Raw genomic sequence first — 18,488 nt, forward strand, 5'->3', positions numbered from 1 at the left:
AGTTATACTTTTTAAAAAAAGGAATATCATGCTTGCTTCAGTGGCACATATATTAAGATTGAAATGATACAGAGAAGATGAGCATGGCCCCTGCACAAAGATGACATACAAATGCATGAAGCGTTCCATATCTAACTCTAGGGAGCAAACTGATGCTTATCAGAGGGGAGGGGGAAAGGGGATGGGAGGGCACTTGCCGTGATGAGCACCAGGTAATGTATGGAATTCCTGAATCACAATATTGTACACCTGAAACTAAAGTAAGACTATACATTCACTAACTGGAATTAAAATAAAAACTTTAAAAAAAGAATCTTATCACTTAAATATACATACTAAAATACTTACAGATGAAATTATGTGATAACTGATTTATGTCAAAAAAGTCTGAGGGAGAGATTATGAATGTATAAATAAAACATAATTGGTTTATGGGTTGGTAATTATTACAGCTGGGTGATAGAAACATGATGAGAGCTTAGCTTAACATACTATTCTGCTTTTTTTTTTCTCTGCTTTTGTATGTTTGAAATTTTCTATATTAAAAAATTTAAGGGACACCTGGATGGCTCAGTTGTTAAGCAGATGCCTTCAGCTCAGGTCATGATCTGAGCCCTGCATCAGGGTCCCTGCTCAGTAGGAAGCCTGCTTCTCCCTCTCCCACTCCCCCTGCCTGTGTTCCCTCTCTCACTTTCTCTCTGTCAAATAAATAAATAGTCTTTTTAAAAAATTAAGGTTAAACATTCCAAGTTGCCAATGACAGAATTTCAGACATTGTGGCTGAAAAAAAAGCAAACACCATTCACAAATGACAGTGATGCTTGCAACTTTTGTTCATGTGGCTTTGGTACATTTTCTCAAGCTTTGAAAGAAAGGAGTAACAACCAAACAAATTCTCTCTCCACAAGAAAAATTCAAAATAAACCTATTCTGGACTTCCTGCTCTTTGGGGAAAGAAGCCTAGGTTTTGGCTTATCGAATTGGCACCATGCTAGCTGGGTGATTGATGAAAGAAATCTGCTCAGAGGCTGACATTTAGAAAGAGAAGGAGACCAAGAATGGTAAAAACCAGCCATTGTATAACCACCAGTAAAAAGCTGCTGCTGGGCACCTGGGTGGCTCAGTGGGTTAAAGCCTCTGCCTTCAGCTCAGGTCATGATCCCAGGGTCCCGGGGTCGAGCCCCACATTGGGCTCTCCACTCAGCAGGGAACCTGCTTCTGCCTCTCTGCCTATTTGTGATCTCTACCAAAGAAATAAATAAAATCTTTTTAAAAAGGAAAAAAAAAAAAAAAAAAAGCTGCTGCTGACCATAGTATGCTGCCAGTGGAAACAGCCGTGTTTACCAGCCACGCCAGACCGTTCACACAGTGCCTCCCCTACTCTGTCTCAAAGAATTCTGGCCAGGAGCACAAAGTCCCCACAGAACGGGCAGTGCTGGGGCAGTGACTCAGGTTCCTCTCCAGGTTCCTGCTCTCATGTAACACTCCACGCCTTTGGAGTTTTCCCTCTTTCAAATATTACTGGGATTTTTCCTTTTAAGCTACTTCCTGGTGCTAACTTGACAACTGCCTGAGTGAGGCATGACTCTGATTTCTGGTTAACAAACTGGCTTTTTTCTGTGGTGGGGTACCCAGCGTGGGTGCTGGTCCATAGATGAATCTGCAGCCTCATCCATAATGTGCTCTATGCTCAGCTCCAAACAGAAGCCAGGATGCTTTCCCAGGTTATCCCCCTCAGTAGCTTTGGAAAGCCAGCCTTCATTTCCAATCTCCATCAGGCCATCAAAAGTTGTCTCAAATACCCAGGAGCAATATGGATACAACCTTGGTTTCTAAATGCCATTCTTCAATAAAATGAACTGAAGCTCCTTGGAGAAATGCATGATAGCAGGACTAGAGAACAAGCAGAAGATGAGCCTGGTACATCTTCTGAAGTAGAGCTCGAAAGAAATGATAAGGGATAATAAAACACAGGATGTCAACTTGGAAGGAGGCCCAATAGCCATATCTAAAACAAAGGAGTATAGAATATATTATGGTAATGGATTATAACCCACAGAATAAAATAAATGTCATTGGGTCCATACTGATATAAATAATTGATTAAATAAGTAAATGAAGGAGAAGAGCAAGCTCTCCCTTACAGTAGAATCCCAATTAATAAATGCAGAAGGAATGATGGGAAGAGAAAATCACCATCTGCCAAACATAATTGTTGCAGGCAAGAATCACCAATGGATACTAGGTTTCTTAGTCAAAGGATAAGAAACAGATTATCTACAAAGTCTCAAAGTATCTCCCAAGATACTTATTTACAAAGAGAAAAAGAGCTTCATAGAGAAACCTCACAAACACCACTTTAATCAAGTGATCAAAGTTAATGTCACTAGTAACAAGCATACTGACATCTATGCCCTGACATCACGCACCAAGAAAGATACAGCACAACATCACTTCTGTGGCTGTGAAAATGGGTAACCTGAGTTTCACCATGAAGAAACATCAGACAAATCCAAATCGAAGGATTCTACAAAATAATTGGGCAATCCTCTTTAACTCTGTCAAGGTCATGAAAAACGAAGAAAGACTATGTCTCAGATTAGAGGAGACAAAAGAGATTTGACGACTAAATGTGATCTAGTACCCTGAACTAGATCATGGACCTGAAATAAGACATCAATAGGACAACTGACTAGTTAACTCTACGAAAACCATATAAATTTCCTGGTTCTGATCATCATATTGTAGTCATGTAAGACGTTAATATCAGGAGAAGCCAGGTCTAGGAAATAAGGGAACTCTACACACTACTTGTGCAACATTTTTGTGTATGTTAAGTACAAAATTACTTCAAAATACAAAGTTACATTTAAAAAAATGTTCCTCTTATGTGTATTACTGCAGGACCTGGAGACTTCTCTGCAAACCTCCCAAATGTAATGGGAGGGAAATCCCTTACAAATTCCTAAGTGTGCCATCTCAGCGCAGCAGACAAGTCCTAAGCAGCAAATTCAAGCATGTGAGCACATTCCCCTGCCTCCCATGATATCAGAGCATCTCTCTGGGTAACCTCTCCCGTCACGGCAGGGTGCCTGGAGGGAAGCAGGCAAGCAAGAAAGCAATGCTCCTGCGGGAGAAACTACAACAGGATGAGAACAAGAGCAAATGAAGCTCCTGCCCAATGGTCTTCATGTCATTCAGAACAAAGTTACAATAAGACTCTAACCTCCAGAGACAGAAGCCCTGCCTGCCCAGTCCCTTGCAGTTACCCACATGCAGTACAGGTTCTGAGCTCAGTAGACCCTTCCTCTAAAACACATTCATCAGAAGGGAAGAAAAGAAATAATATGGAATGGCAAAAGATGAAATCCATAATGCCACTATATGTACGCTTAAAGATTGCTGAGATGCTAAATTTTAATGTATATTTTACTACAATTTTTAAAAACTAACAAATGAAATTCAGTATATACCCTTGCACCTGTCAGCAGTATGTAAAACAACCTTCTCCAAGTTTAAGACATCTACTGCTCTGAGTGGTTAAAAATTTTAAAAAAGGGTACCCCTTCTAGCCAAGGACCTGAGGCAACCAACAGACCATCTTGCCTCCTAATGAGCCCAATAACTGTCAAGTCTAATTGGATTGAGGCTAGGGGGCATGGGGCACAAAGAGCAGCCTCAGGAGCCTCCCTACAGTTAGAAGCCACTTGGTGCTGGGGAGAGGACCCTCCCAGCCTACAAATTGGGGTGGCAACCGTGATCGCTTAGTCCCTGCTTCCAAACCTCGCCACTGCCCTGCAGCCTTGGCCATTTGTATTAGCAGCAGCCTCACTCACGTGAAAAAGCATTATTGGACCACAAGTCCTACAGCCCGCCACAAATGAAGCCAGGAGAACCACAACGGGCAGCCCAGAATCTTACTGTAACACATGGCTAAATGTCCTTGCTTTAAAAAACAAACAAACAAACAAAAAAAAACCCACATGAGATTCTTACCCTGTGTTTGGTGAGAAGGATGAATCAAAGGTCAGCTTCAGTCCACGTGCAAGCTGAACGGAAAAAAATTTGCCAGGTTTAGTCAAAAGGCAGGGCAACAGATGTCAATGAGTAAAACTATGTCTCTTCCCGGGTGACCATTACCTGATCTTCCACAGTGATCTCTGTGCCTAGCGTGTTGTCAGTGTTCCATTTCTCTGTAAATGTCAGACCATATTCGGTCCATCTGTACTTGGTTTCCAGACTGCCCGTCACTTTGGTGGTCTCAGTGTTGGCTGAACCTGAGCTTGTAAATTCCTTTAAAGGAGAGAGAGAGTCACAGCCTGTACACCAGCACAATGCCACCATAAACAGAACATACTTCCCCTTATGTAAGGATGTGTAGGGCGGGGGCTAAAGCTACTCCTATAATTCAATATTTAAATGCAGATGGGGCGAAAGAAGTCTGTTGATTAAAGGACTCTTTTGGGGGGATTCTTCACCAGGAGACAACTTCCTTCCTCCCTGGTAATGCTTTAGTCTAGACAGGAAGGCAATCCCCCTTCCATCCAAATAGAAAAAGCACTGAGCTAAAGATGACACTGCAGTAGATAGCCCCAAAACTTCCTCCTTCCAACAACTGCCACAAGCACAATCTATAAGGGACTGCTAAGGGGCACCTGGGTGGCTCAGTCAGTTAAGCATCCAACACTCGGTTTCAGCTCAGGTCATGATCTCAGGGTTATGAGATCCAGCCCCACTACTCTCAGCAGGAGTCCACTTGAGATTCTCTGAGATTCTCTTCCTCTCCCTCTACCCTTCCCCAGCTTGTGTATGCACTCTTTCTCTAAAATAAATAAATCTTTAAAAATAAATAAATAAATAAAGGGAGGGGTGCCTGGGTGGCTCAGTGGGTTGGGCCTCTGCCTTCAGCTCGGGTCATCATCTCGGGGTCCTAAGATCAAGTCCCACATTGGGCTCTCTGCTTGGCGGGGAGCCTGCTTCCCCCTCTCTCTCTGGCTGCCTCTCTGCCTACTTGTGATCTCTCTCTCTCTGTCAAATAAATAAATAAAATCTTTAAAAAAAAAAAAAAAGGAACTACTAAGCTTTTTTTTAAACTAATTATGCGGCGTTGAAAACCAGTAAAATTTTTTTATTAAAGATTTTTATTTATTTACTTGAGAAAGAGAGAGAGAGCGTGCACAATTGGGGGAGGGGCAGAGGAAGAGGAAGCAGGTGATGCAGGGCTTGATCCCAGGACCTTGAGATCATGACCTGAGCTGAAATCAGACACCTGACCAACTAAGCCACCAATGCACCCTGAAAACAAGTCAGTTTTAATATAAGAAACAAGGAAAAACAAAACTGAGGCCTGTCAATTAAGTATACAAAGCTGTTAAATTGGGGATCTGTCAGCAGGGTTCCCCTGGATCAACCATCCCATAGAGATTGCAATGAATGTGACAACCACAACCCACCACAACCAAAAAGGGCCTTTCATTTGGCTCTGCCACCCAGGACATGGCAGTTACTTACTGATCTACAATAAACACCCATACTCCGTGTCAGTCAGACAACTTACCAGTCCATTCTCAGATTTTGTTTTCAAGTCAAGTTTTATTAAGCCAAATCCTAAAGAAAGGAGATGGTAACTGTTAATAGGTTAAATAACTAACTTGAGAGTAGCATCTCTGCCTCCCTCCTGCTGCTCCAAAATGCCATAAGTGTGTAGGGAGCCTGTCTCCGCTGCTGCCTGCCTACGTGTGGAGCTCAGGAGGCACCAAACAGTGGCAGAAAGAAAAGGCACAGCACCCCGCAGAGCCCGACCTGCACTCCCAGCAGAATGGGAGGAAAAGGTGCATGACAGCATGAGCAATGCCAAAGGACAGGCCACATTTAGAAATCACACTCCACTGCAACGGCATACACAGAGCTGCTCCCACCCATGGGAAAGGAACTCAGAACGTCTGCTTGCCTGTAGTAATTCATGAGCCTGCCCCTACCAGCTGCACAAACCAAAACTACTTCACCAGCCATCAAAAGCTTGTCTTATTTTCCCTAACATGAAAGTTGTAAGAGCCGACTGACCCGAGTCTCTCAAAATGTGATGGGTGAAATCCCAAACATGCCAATCCAGCCTGTGAACTGAAACACTCACCATAACCCTTAGTGAAGACATCCCTGGCAGATTTGCCAAGATCAGCATACGTGGGAGGCACGGCCATCTTCTGCTACAATAAAAGAATCACCAGAAGAAATAATTCAGTAATTAGGGAAATTAGTTTTCCATCAATAAAAATTATGAGCTATAATTAACCACCAATAAAAATCATCAGCACAGAGTTCCAGATGTGCACAGAGAAGCCTTATATCTCAAGCTTCTCCTTGTATCCAGAGGTTGAGATACCTAACAAGTTTTTGTTGATAGCAGATCAGCCTGCCTTTAGATCTCTTCTTGGCATCCCCAGGATGACCATAAGCCCCGAGTATAACAGGAGTCAGTAAATATTTGCTGAATGAATTGTCAATGACACATTCCTATGAGCCAGCTACTTTGGTGAACTGCAGGACTCTTGCCAATAAAATGTATCTTCTTACAAAATGTCGGCTACTATGACATTAAATGTGATGAAAAGAAATCAGAGCTTTTTCAGGCCAGCTTATTTTCCAAATGGTTCTGATTTCATTCATTCAACAAAATACAGAGTACCTACTATGTGCCAAAATGAATGTAACTTTTCAAAAAACTGCACTTCAGAGAAACCCATTTTTTGAGTATCATATTCTTCACACAGAATAAAGCAAAACCTAACAATTAGGCAACTCTCCACGTGGAAGGAAACAAAACTACACACAAGCCTGAAAAATAAATGCAAACATTTATTGAGCTGCAATGGGACTTTATTTTTAAAATCAACTATCGGGGTGCCTGGGTGGCTCAGAGGGTTAAGCCTCTGCCTTCCACTCAGGTCATGGTCTCAGGGTCCTGGGATCAAGTCCCACATCAGGCCCCTTTGCTGAGCAGGGAGCCTGCTTCTCCCTCTGCCCCTTCCCCTGCTCATGCTTTCTCTCACTCTCTCTCTCTCTCTCAAATAAATAAATAAAATATTTAAAAAGAAAGGAGGGAAGGGAAGGAGGAAGGGAGAAAGAAAACCATCAGGGCACTTGGTGGCTCAGTTGAGCACCCAACTCCTGATCTCAGCTCAGGCCATGATCTCAGGGTCCTGAGATGGAGCTCTATGCTCAGCGAGGAGTCTGCTTCTCTCCCTCTCCCTCAGCCCCTCCCCTCTCCCCCACTCTCCTATGCTCTTTCTCTTTATAAAATAAATGAATAAATCTTTAAAACCAACTAGCAGGGCACCTGGGTGGCTCAGTCGTTAAGTGTCTGCCTTTGGCTCAGGTCGTGATCCCAGTGTCCTGGGATTGAGCCCCGCATCAGGCTCCCTGCTCCTCGGGAAGCCTGCTTCTCCCTCTCCCATTTCTCAGCTTGTGTTCCCTCTCTCACTGTGTGTGTGTGTGTGCGTGTGTGTGTGTGTGTGTGTGTCTATCAAATAAATAAATAAATCTTTAAAAAATAAAATAAAATAAACTATCAAAGTACTACTTGAAATTGTTGTATATCCTAAGTCAGTCAACAAGCATTTATTAAACATCTCAGTGTTCAAGGAAGGTGAGAAGTTCAAATAGTCCTTGCCCTAAAGATCACACTGTGTCACTGGGAGGCTTTGCTATGACGCAGTACATACACAGCATTAAAATCCTAACCCAGGGCAGCACACACAGAGGCGGAGAGAAGCCACAAGACAGCAACCAACACATGCATCTTCTCCATTTCCAGAATCATTAGCCTCAATTAGTGGAAATCCAATAAACCCACAGATGGTTCCATTAATTTTTAAAATACAGTATGCCTAAATTGCCAAACTGAATCTGCATATACCACATGTGAAATCACATATGTATGTATTCACACAAACAAACACCTGCATGGCATGTTCCCGGTAAGTGGGAACCCAATGAAAGTGGTTCAAGTGACCCCAGGGGGACAGTAACCCAAATGAAGCCACACTGCTGACCTAAGCCTTAATTTCCAAGACACTGCAAGAAGCAATGAGTGCACTAGAAAATAAACAACTACAAACTACCACAATTATAAAACTGTGGTCCAAGTCCTATTTTACATTTTTCAGAGGTTTTGCTAATTCTGCTTCACCTCACTTTTGTGTCAGAGCAGAGCGGAGTGGAGCAGCCCAGTGAGCTGTTTATGCTATCCTATTTTTGTTGCTCTTGTTATTTCTTGCACATGATCAAGCTAGAACCATGGATAGCTCAGTCCACATTAGGGTCAGGCACAAAGAACATGGGGGAAGATCCATTTTAGGCTGTCCCCATTGGCTGTTTCAAGTCTGGGGACTCCTGTCTCCTGACCTGTTCCCCTTCCACCCAAAACAAACCTCACAGACACATCCACCCCTGAGACAGAGCAGGAAACCATCCACCAGGTCCTCCAGAACAGAATACCGCCAGCATACGGCATATGTTCTGGCCACAGATTGCCCTGGTTTCCTCCAAGGAGAAGGAATGAAACAACCCTGTGTCCTAGGCTGAAGTTATGCAGCCCCAAGGAAATCTGCACAACATCTCAGCTAAGGGCCCACAGCATTCTCCACCCCAAACAATGCTAACAGGAATCAGTGGACTGAGCACCCCTCTTCAGAGCTGCCTTCCCCCAACTGGGCCACAAACTCAGCCCCGGGTAAGGGGAAGAACAGTACAGTGGCAATATCTCCAGATGAGCTAAGACCTCGCTGTACCTCAGGTGCCAGGGCCTTCCCAAGTACCCTCTGCTGGCTCTAGGACCCACCTCACCAGACAGGAACAGCTTTCATATTTGGACTGGTCTGCCCCTCAGGGAAAAGGCAGATCACTCATCATTTAATGCTCCCGAAATACCCTCGCTCATCACTAATTCCCAAAACCGAACAAGTAAAGCCACCTGTCAAAAAAACCCCACTCCACTGCCAGCAAATATCACCCTAAAGTACATGGCTGTGGCCATTAAAGAGATTACCCTCTAAAGACAAAGGAGTTGGGGGCACAGAGGGAGCGTGGATCAGGCCAGGCTCTCCCTGTGGCTCCTGCTCAGCCCCTGGCAGGGAAGATGCAGAGCAACCCCCAGCTGAGTGGGAGCCAAACCCACTCCTGGACCTGAGCACACACCCACCAAAAAAGGCAAGAGGATGACTCCCCTTACAGAAAGCCCCCAAGTGCTGTGAAATGCAGCTTCCCTGTGCTTTTGGTGCCATCTTCTGCTCTCCCCACCCAGTCTCCTTCTGCATTTATTGGAGGACTGAGGCAAGGGCCAAGCTTCCGCTTTCTTACAACTGCCAACAGCACCCAGGATATGCCCATTTTTACACAGTCCTCAGTACCCACTGCAAAAACAATTTTGGTGTAGAAATTACAATTCCCATTCATGTTTTCTCAGGCCAGGACCAGAGGGAAGAGAGCTTGGCATCCTGCTTTCTCAGTAACCTCCCGCCTGTGCTGACTCTGAAGCTGAACCCTGGCCCCAGCCCCTACCTCCACCCAGATCAGCTCCAAATCGCTCACCATCTGTCTCTGTAGCATCCACCCCATGTGCCTTCAGAAGCCCAGGCTCTGGGGACTGAGCACGAAGTGGGGCACTCTGACATAGGAAGGCAGCCAGCCCTGGCCAGATGCCAGAAAGCTGCCTAGGGAAAGCAGGAACCCAGCTGTCTGCCTGGAAGCCTGGGAGCCTGGTTCCCGAGGATATGTGGAACACAAGGAATGGACAGGATTGGGCTGAACAGACCCATCCCCAGTCACTGATGACTTTGAGAAAGACTAGTAAGTCACAGCAGGAGACAGGAGCCCCTGGTAACCCTCCACTGCCTGCTAGGCTACCTACCCAACCATACCCTGGCTGACCTTGAACGGATTATGTAAGCTCCACTCCAGCTGAGGAATGAAAATCCAGCCCATACTGGAAGCTGGAAGGGTAGAGATAGTATATCGTCCAGCATGGCCTACATAACACTTACATAACCTCTGCCTTGGGGGGACTCGGCTTCCTTGACTCATCAGTTGCCTGGCAGTGACGCTGCTCTGTTCCTAGCACCCCCAACACTCCCACAATGCACACCTACCCCCAAATCATACCTTGAACTCAAAGCATCCCAGAGCCTGTCATGCCTAAATTTATCCAAAATATGTAAAAAGCTATGTGTCAAAGATGACAAGCCCTGGCACGTAGCAGATATTCAATATAAATGCCTGTTTTTTTTTTTAAGATTTTATTTATTTATTTGACAGAGAGAGATCACAAGTAGACAGAGAGGCAAGCAGAGAGAGAGAGAGGAGGAAGCAGGCTCCCTGCCGAGCAGAGAGCCCGATGTGGGACTCGATCCCAGGACCCTGAGATCATGACCTGAGCCGAAGGCAGTGGCTTAACCCACTGAGCCACCCAGGTGCCCTATAAATGCCTGTTTAATGCGTAAATGTGCAAGGAGCAAGAAAGTATTTTTATAGTAGGAGGAAAAAAAAAATAGAAACTTAGTAACCGACAAGAGGGTCTAAGTAAATGACAATGTAGCCAGGCAGCAGGCTCTCCCTCTACAGGGAAGGTGCAAGGCGACCAGGGAGAGGGGGTGGAGAGACCCACATCCAGCACCCTCCACCCCCACCGTGGCCTAAGGGGAGCTCCACTCGGGCTGAGGAGACCCAGTGCCTTCAGAAGGGATCACTGCCACTTCTGACCTCAAAACAAGGTGTGGACTTTATTCTAATGGCCTCAGGGAGCCGCTTTAAAGTGAATGACACATCTGTGTTTGAGAGGCTCACTCAACAAACTGGCAAAAACGTATATGGGAACATCCACTGCTGGTGTGGAAAATGGTGAGTCCTGCTCACGCCAAGTGTTAAGTACTCTGTACAGGACAGTCCCTTTGGAGACAGGGGCTGGCCAGTGCCTAAGTGGGCATACGTTAACCTAGTGGCAATTCAACCATGAGGAACCCACCCAAGGCACCCAAAGACAGGTGCATGAGGGTGCTCACGGTAGCATGATTGACAACACACAAGCCAAAAGCAATGTAAATGGCCAATAGGGAAATGAATGACTAAAATCAGAGGGCTTGCAAACTAAGGAGTATCACGTAGTAATCAAAAAGAATGAGATGGGTTTATGCTTGGTGGCAAAGAAAGCTATGTTTTATACGCAGCTGACCCTTGCACAACACAGATTTGAACAAATCTACTTTTATGTGGATTTTTTTTCAACAAATACAGTGTAGTACTGTAAGTGTATTTTTTCTTCCTTACAGTTTTCTTAATATTTTTTCTCTAGCTTAGTCTACTGTAATATAATATATATAACATACAAAATATGTGTTAATTGACTATATATTACCTGTAAGGCTTCTGGTCAACAGTAGCTATTAGCTATTAGTAGCTAAATCTGGAGGGAGTCAAAAGTCGTACAAGGATTTTCGACTGCATGGGGGGTAAGCACCCCTGACCCCAAGCTGCTCAAGGGCCAGCTGTAGTTAAATGAAAAAAAATTAGTCACAATGTGTAATTCCATGTTACTAGAGGAAAACCCTTTCACATACGTGTTCATATGGTCACACATTTGCATATGATGGAAAAGCTGTAAGCCCATCTGTAGGTTGCGGCTGCCTGGGAGCTGCTTGGAAAGGAAAAGGGGCTTAAGGAAGGAGTGGAGTTAAAATGGGATTTTCAATGTTTGTTCCACTTCATTATTTAAGTTGTTGGTATATATTGGTAATTTTTTTAAGAACAGGAAACTAAAAACTCCAACCAACGTGTGTGAAATTGAGCTATGCCGGCTTCACGATGCTACAAGAAACCACATTCTAAAAGGCAACTGCAGTGCAGGTGCCAAAAGGAAAAGCCATGTGGAAAGTTATCTATCCCGGTTCCAAGAACAGACTCAAACCACACTGAGATGGCAGGGTTAACAGGCAAGGCCTATCAGGGGCACATTCTACTCCCAGGTGACCACCTGGGGCTCAGGCCACCCTTATCAGGAGGCAGAAGTAAGACAGAATTCCCTAACTTTAGCATACCTGAGAATGGCCTGAGCTACCTGTTCCAAAGCCTTCTTCCCTCCCTCTCCGCCCTTCCTAGCCTAACTTAACAGGCAGCACAGCACTTTCGTCGGTAGAGGCAGAAGGATCCAGGTACCCTCGGAGAGGGGACAACCACTGCAGCGGCTGACACAGGGAACAGGGTAGCATTCAGCTCAGTCAGGAAAGTCTTCTGGGCAAGGTTAGTGTGTTGAGAGACACCATCGTCGAGAGCAAGGGTACAAGAGGGCTAGGACCTAAACAGCAGGAGCCACCCTGCCATGGCATTTCCCAACCCATCTGGGTGCCCAGGCAGCAAGGTCCAGTGACTGCTAGAAAGAACTATGAGACTGGCAGGGCTTCTACCAGCACCAGCCTCTACCAGCTGTGTAACTTTGGACAAGACTCTGATAAACTTATATTCCCAGGGTCTCATTTTGTTCATCTGTAAATGGGGCTAACAACAGTGCCTTTCTACCAGAATTACTGCAAAGATGAAGTAAAGTAGGCAGGCAGGACATGTAGGAATGACTGGCACACAGTGAGTGCTCCATAAACAGCAGTGCTAATCATAATCCATTATTCTGCATATTCTTTTTTTTTTTATATTTTATTTATTCATTTGTCAGAGAGAGAGAGAGCATGTGCACAAGCAGGGAGAACAGCAGGCAGAGCAAGAAGCAGACCCTCCTGAGCAAGAAGCCCGATACAGGACTCCATCCCAAGACCCCAGGATCAGGACCCGAGCTGAAAGCAGATGCACTTAACCGACTGAGCCACCCAGGTGTCCCCATTCTGGATAGTCTTTGTTTGCTCCTCCAGACCCACTTTCCACCTCCATCCTGTTCTATGCCTCAAGAGCTGATCATTATGGACTGCTATCACAGGATGGTTGGTTTTCGCCAACAGGAGGCACCAGAAGAAGATGGGAGAGAGAGGCTGGGGTATTCATTCCCCAAGCTCCCTCCCTACTGGCCTCAGGTGGGCTCGGATTACTTTCCAAGACCACAGCTCCTGCCAAGGGGCCCCGTCCAGGTTCCAAAGGACCCAGAGTAGGGGGTGGGAGGGACACACATCATTTGTCAGGTGCTCCACACCCTCCGCACACCTTTGCAAATGATCCCTTCATTATGCTTTCTTTGATTACTGCACATAAGTTTGCACCTGATCCCTGCAAGGACCCTGACCAACACAGCAATCACCTCCATCACCATCACCATCCTGAATTTCCCTCAGAAAAGGAAAACTGCAGGAAAGCCTTTGGCTCTACTGTTTCTCTTAACAGCATTAGAGGTGGTTTGTCTGAGCAGAACTGGGCCAGCTTATAGGAGGAGCATCAGACCAGCCAGGGATTCCAATAAAAGCACCTCCCCCTAAGTCTGGGGACCAGGAAAAGCAAGTTCCCCAGTAGGAGGCCAGCCCAGCTCTGAAAGCCAATATATTGGGCCAACACCATCAGAAGCCTCCCCACACACCCGCATCTCACACACACTTTCTCACAATAAAGGCAGCCTCTGGTTAGGTCTACAGGGGGCTGGCAAAGCCAACGTCCTGCGCTCTGGGTAGCAAGTCTGTGTTCCCAGTGCAGCTGTCCTTCCCTCCCACTCCACGACAGTCTCACACTGGGCAGCCCAGCTTCCTAGGCAGTTGCTTCTATTTTAAAACACTCTGGGAGGTAGGCCACCCCAGCAAAGCCTTCCATAAGAAGCTTCAAGACAATGTAACTGACTTGGGGACACCCTGCTTGCCTCTCCACCCATCAAGGGAAGAAAGGCCTGAGCTGGCAGGCAACATGCCAAGTCTGAGTCCCAGGTGCACCCAGGGCTCCTGCCTGGCCTCAGACTCCTCAAGTTCCCTGGAGCCTTGCTACCTGGCTTGACCTAGTGGGGTTAAAATAGACAGTGCTGGGGCGCTTGGGTGGCTCAGTGGGTTAAGCCTCTGCCTTCAGCTCGGGTCATGATCTCAGAGACCTGGGATTGAGCCCCACATCGGGCTCTCTGCTCAGCGGGGAGCCTTCTTCCCTCTCTCTCTCTCTCTCTCTGCCTCTCTGCCTACTTGTGATCTCTCTCACTGTCAAATAAATAAATAAGATCTTAAAAAAAAAAAAAAATAGTGCTTGGGCAGGTAGATTTGGGAGTCAAGCAGCCCTGAGTCCCAATATCACTCCACAACTCTCTAAATACGTAACCTGGTCAAGACAAGTCTCACTTTTCTTCAGCTCTAGTATGGGGAAGGAGTACCTGTCTCAGCATCACTGTGAGAAATGAATTAGATTATTAACATAAAACACTTACTACAGTAAATGGTACCTGGGAGGTATGCAACAACCATAGATAGTGTTTTGTTAGAGGTTTGCATTTTATAGATTTCCTAGTATAATTACAGGAGCTATGCAAGTTATCAAAAGGTCACCCTCAACCACAGGGTCCAAAGTCCTCCCTGATGACAATGAGGTACTATTTAGCTGAATATTCTCCACGTAAGTCCTAGAATGCCTCCTACCTCATTCCAGGAAAAACTAACCTTTCTCCTAATTCGCCCAGGGTCATCGTCTTTGCAACAAAGAGGGGTGACTCCACGGACTGCAATCCGCTGACAGCGAGCTAGCCTACACCCAGCCATACACAGGTTCACTCGGATCAGTGTGAAAGAACACTCCCCTGCTGGACAGCAGAGTCTACCTTTCACATCTATTAGCTCATCACAGTGCCCTTTGGTGTGGCAACCTCAGCCCTGGTCCCAACTCTGCTCAAGCCTCCTGACCCACGAAAAGGAAGCAATGGTACCTCTCTCCCAAAGCTTGTAGGATGGTGGATTCAATGTCACAGAACATATGTGAAGCCCCTAGGAGGGTGCTGAGCAGGCTCTCTAGTAAGAACGACTGTTTTGATGATGATGATGACACAGTGGAGAAACTGAGGAATAAGACAGGGACCTGTCCTGTACTAGATCAAATGGCTCATGGCTCATGTCAGAGCCAAGCTGTGAACGCAATCTGCTCTCCAAGCCTCTCTCCAGCACAGTTCTGGGTAAAGGGCATGGATACCCAATCACCCACACCCCCTGAGGGCAGGCAGTCAAAAGGAGGAAGGTGCCCAGGCCCAGCAGAGGATCCCACTGGTCACATTTCCTCAGTGGCTACCAGAGGAGTCTGGAGGAACTCCAAGGCCACAGACCCTCTGAGTGTCCTGAGGGGCTACCTGCAGGCTTGGGGTGGCTCTCAACCACACAAAGGCTTCTCTCAGTCACCACCAACAAAGACGTCAGGCCATGAGAAATTCCACCAAGGACAGAGTGAAATGCAGTGTCTTGGGAGCATCTTACAGGTAAATGTGGGGGGTCAATGTCCCTCCTTACTACCAGCTTGAAGGGTACTGCCCACATCTGCCTAGTGCCCATCAGGACCAGCAGCCCACAGGCAACTCCTTACTATATGGTCCCCTGAAGCCACTGTGTTTGTCTACAGATAGCTCCTGCTTATAGCACAGAATACAGAAATAAAACTAAGTAACCAACTGAGAGCAGGGTTGAGCATTTTACTCTGGACAACTCCAGCAGAAGTTACCAACCCACCCACCATCAGAAAGGGGGCAAAGCGGGGTGCCTGGGTGACTCAGTGGGTTAAGCCTCTGCCTTCAGCTCAGGTCATGATCTCAGGGTCCTGGGATGGAGCTCCGTATCAGGCTCTCTGCTCAGCAGGGAGCCTGCTTCCCCCCACCCCCACCCCCACCCCCCGCCTGCCTCTCTGCCTACTTGTGATCTCTCGCTCTGTCAAATAAATAAAACCTTTAAAAAAAATTTTTTTTTTTAAAGAAAGAAAGAAAGGGGACAAAGCAACCAGGCCCAAAACCTTAGAGGAGAATCCCATTCACCTGGGTCACCCTCCCCTGCAGGCTCAGAAACACCAGTTCTACAGGTTTCCCACAGGACATGAAAAGTCACAGAATGAAGGTAACATGTTTAAAACAGTTATTTCAAATTAGGAAACAGTTTCACCTCTCAGCACTCTAGGGCTGTACATTCCACTGCAGCTCTTGAAACACGAGTGACCCTGCTAAGCAAGGCTATTTTCTAGAAGTGAACGAGATGTGCATGTCCCTTAGAAAGGTTGTCCAAGATCAAGAGACTATGGTCGGGGCCTGCAGCCACGACATATGCCCGTTCAATAATTTCAGAAATACTTAATGAGCACCTACTATAAGCCATGTGCTGCAATGCTAAAAACTATCCTCCTATCAGGAAGGGTGAGCTGCCTCTCAAGAGTGCATCTACCCCCATCGACTCTTCTCAAGTCTATTGTGCGCCAAGTGGCACCACCCCAGGCACTGAAAACAAAGCTGCATAGGGCTTAAGCCGAACCCTGGAGAACTCGGTCCAGAGCCGGGGTGGAGAAACAAGGCTAGTCCTGGGCAGCTTGCCCTGGCCTTGCCAACCGAGTATTAGGCAAAGGAGGGGTCCATTCTCTCTCTCTCCACAGAATTGAGGCTGGTCAAGGGCTAGGCTTCCCTCAGATCTGCACCCACATGCAACTTCCTGCTTCAGCCTGACCTTGTCTGTCTATAAACTTACAGGATTTTTCATGAATTATCCTGATAGTTACTCAATGCCTGGCACATAAATGCTTAGTAATAATGTTTAAAATAACAGGGGCTGGCTATGTTTATTGAACCCTTTCCAGAACACCACGTGGAGTTAAAATGGTCTGCAGAGTATGGGATAAATCCTCCCTAAAAGCCTCAAGGCTGTCAAGGTTTCTATCTAAGGCTCTGCGCTAAGCAACTCATTTCATTCTTCCCAAAGACCCAACAAAGGAGAGCTATAATTGCTCCTATGCCACAGATGAGAAAACCCAGGGTTGGTATCGTCCCAGCCGCGTGACCTTGGACCAGTCACTAGGACTGCAGCTCTGAAATGCAAGGGCTCTTAACCAGTTCGTGAAAGCACCGCTGCACTCGGTGAATGAATGAGCAAACGAACCAGGAATCCCTCCTAAGGCCAAGCAGGCCACAACCGCTCCCCACCGGGCGTCCTCTCCCGAGGCCTAGCCTACTGCCCAGGCCCCAGCGGCCTAAATCGACTCTCAGCCTCCGGTTCCGCCCGGTAAGGAGCTGGCACCGGCGGACAAGTGCCGGACGCCAGCTTCTCTGGGCGTGGACCAGACACGCCGGACACGGAGCGAAGGGCCACGGTCGTCACAGGAACTCATTCCCGCGGCGACAGCATGGCCCGCACAGGTCCGTGGGCCGAGCCCGGCGAGCGTGGGTGGAAGGCGGTCCCCCTCCCGACCCGCGCTGGCGGGATCCAGGGCCAGAGGGCGCCGCCGGGAAAGGTCACCTAGACTTGGAGCCGGCCTGGCCTTCCCGCGGCGGCCCGTGCCCTTCCGCCCGCAGGTTCCCGCAGGTCCCCGCAGGCTCCAGTCCCAGCCGAAGGCGTCCCTGGACGTCCGGCCTCCCGCTACCCCTCCCCGGCCCGCTTGCCTCCGGCCCGCGCGGCCTGCTGTGCGCGCCGCGGACCGGCCAGGCCCACGCCGGGCGCCCCGGCTCCTTCCCTGGGGCCTGGCCCTCGGCCCCTCGTCCACGCCCGCTCCTCCCCCCGCCGCCTCCGCGTCAGCTCCCCGGGGCCAGGCCCGCGACCCCCGGCGCCCGCAAAGCGCCGGCCGCTCTCCGAGGCGCCTACCTCAACGGCGGCGGCGGCGGGCTCAGCGGCTGCTACCGTGGGGGCTGCAGTGAGAGGAACGAAGCGAGCGGGCCGAGGGCGGGACCGCGCGGACAGCGGCGGCGCGGACCCGCCCCGACCCTACGCGCCCCGACCGGCGAGCTCCGCCCCTGAGCCCGCCCCGGACACCGCCCAGGCCTGGGCCCGGGTCCCCAGCCCCTGCGGGCTCGCGCCCTTACCGTGCTGCGCCCTCAGTGCCCGCCACGGATGCGTGTGCGCACGGGGTATGCGGGCACGCGTGAGAGCTGCGTGCGCCCGGGCACGGGAATGAGGCGGCGTGAGGGCTGACGTGCGCAAGATGTGTGCGTGCGCGGGGACACGCGTCCCGGCCGCCCATGCGGGCGGGTCTCCGCTGGAACTCCGCAGGGTTGAAGCCTGCGTGGAGGGAGGAGGGTCTTCCGGTTCGCTAAGCGGTGGCCGGAGGGGGGGACCTGTGCCAAAAGGAGATGTGCTGGATCCTGGGCCCACATCCCGACCTTGGGGCTGGGAGACAATCGCTCTCCCCCGGGAAATGATGCGGCGATGCTGGACCAGCGTCTAGCCCGGGTGGCCTCCGGGACCCCCGGGACCCCTACCCTGGCAAAAGCCCGCAAGCGGTGTTAAATCGGGTTCCTGGGGGGCAGTTCCAGGCCCGGCTGGGGACCTGGGCGCCCGAGGCGGCGGGGATACGGAGGAGCGGCCACAGCT

At 48.4% G+C, this 18,488-nt stretch overlaps 1 protein-coding gene and 1 non-coding gene across 3 annotated transcripts in view; one reads left to right on the top strand and one right to left on the bottom strand.

Annotated features, from left to right (window-relative positions):
- VDAC1 (voltage dependent anion channel 1) overlaps positions 1-18,135 on the bottom strand; it is a 29,276-nt gene extending 11,141 nt beyond the window's left edge. The window contains exons 1-5 of one of the 2 annotated variants that reach the window (XM_047730433.1): positions 17,981-18,135; positions 6,134-6,206; positions 5,558-5,607; positions 4,141-4,293; positions 3,997-4,049 (exon numbers count right to left, since the gene is read on the bottom strand). In XM_047730433.1, coding sequence (XP_047586389.1) covers positions 3,997-4,049; positions 4,141-4,293; positions 5,558-5,607; positions 6,134-6,200 — 323 coding nt within the window. In that variant the 5' untranslated portion in view covers positions 6,201-6,206; positions 17,981-18,135. Of the gene's footprint in view, positions 1-3,996; positions 4,050-4,140; positions 4,294-5,557; positions 5,608-6,133; positions 6,207-17,762; positions 17,902-17,980 lie in introns of those variants that run through there. The other variant, XM_047730432.1, reaches the window with a different exon arrangement.
- LOC125101392 (U6 spliceosomal RNA) lies at positions 33-135 on the top strand. Its single transcript, XR_007127810.1, has one exon. It is a non-coding gene; the product is annotated as a U6 spliceosomal RNA (small nuclear RNA).
- Positions 18,136-18,488: the final 353 nt, after the last annotated feature.

This window comes from Lutra lutra, chromosome 5 (assembly GCF_902655055.1).
Source record: "Lutra lutra chromosome 5, mLutLut1.2, whole genome shotgun sequence".
Taxonomy (NCBI): Eukaryota; Metazoa; Chordata; class Mammalia; order Carnivora; family Mustelidae; genus Lutra; species Lutra lutra.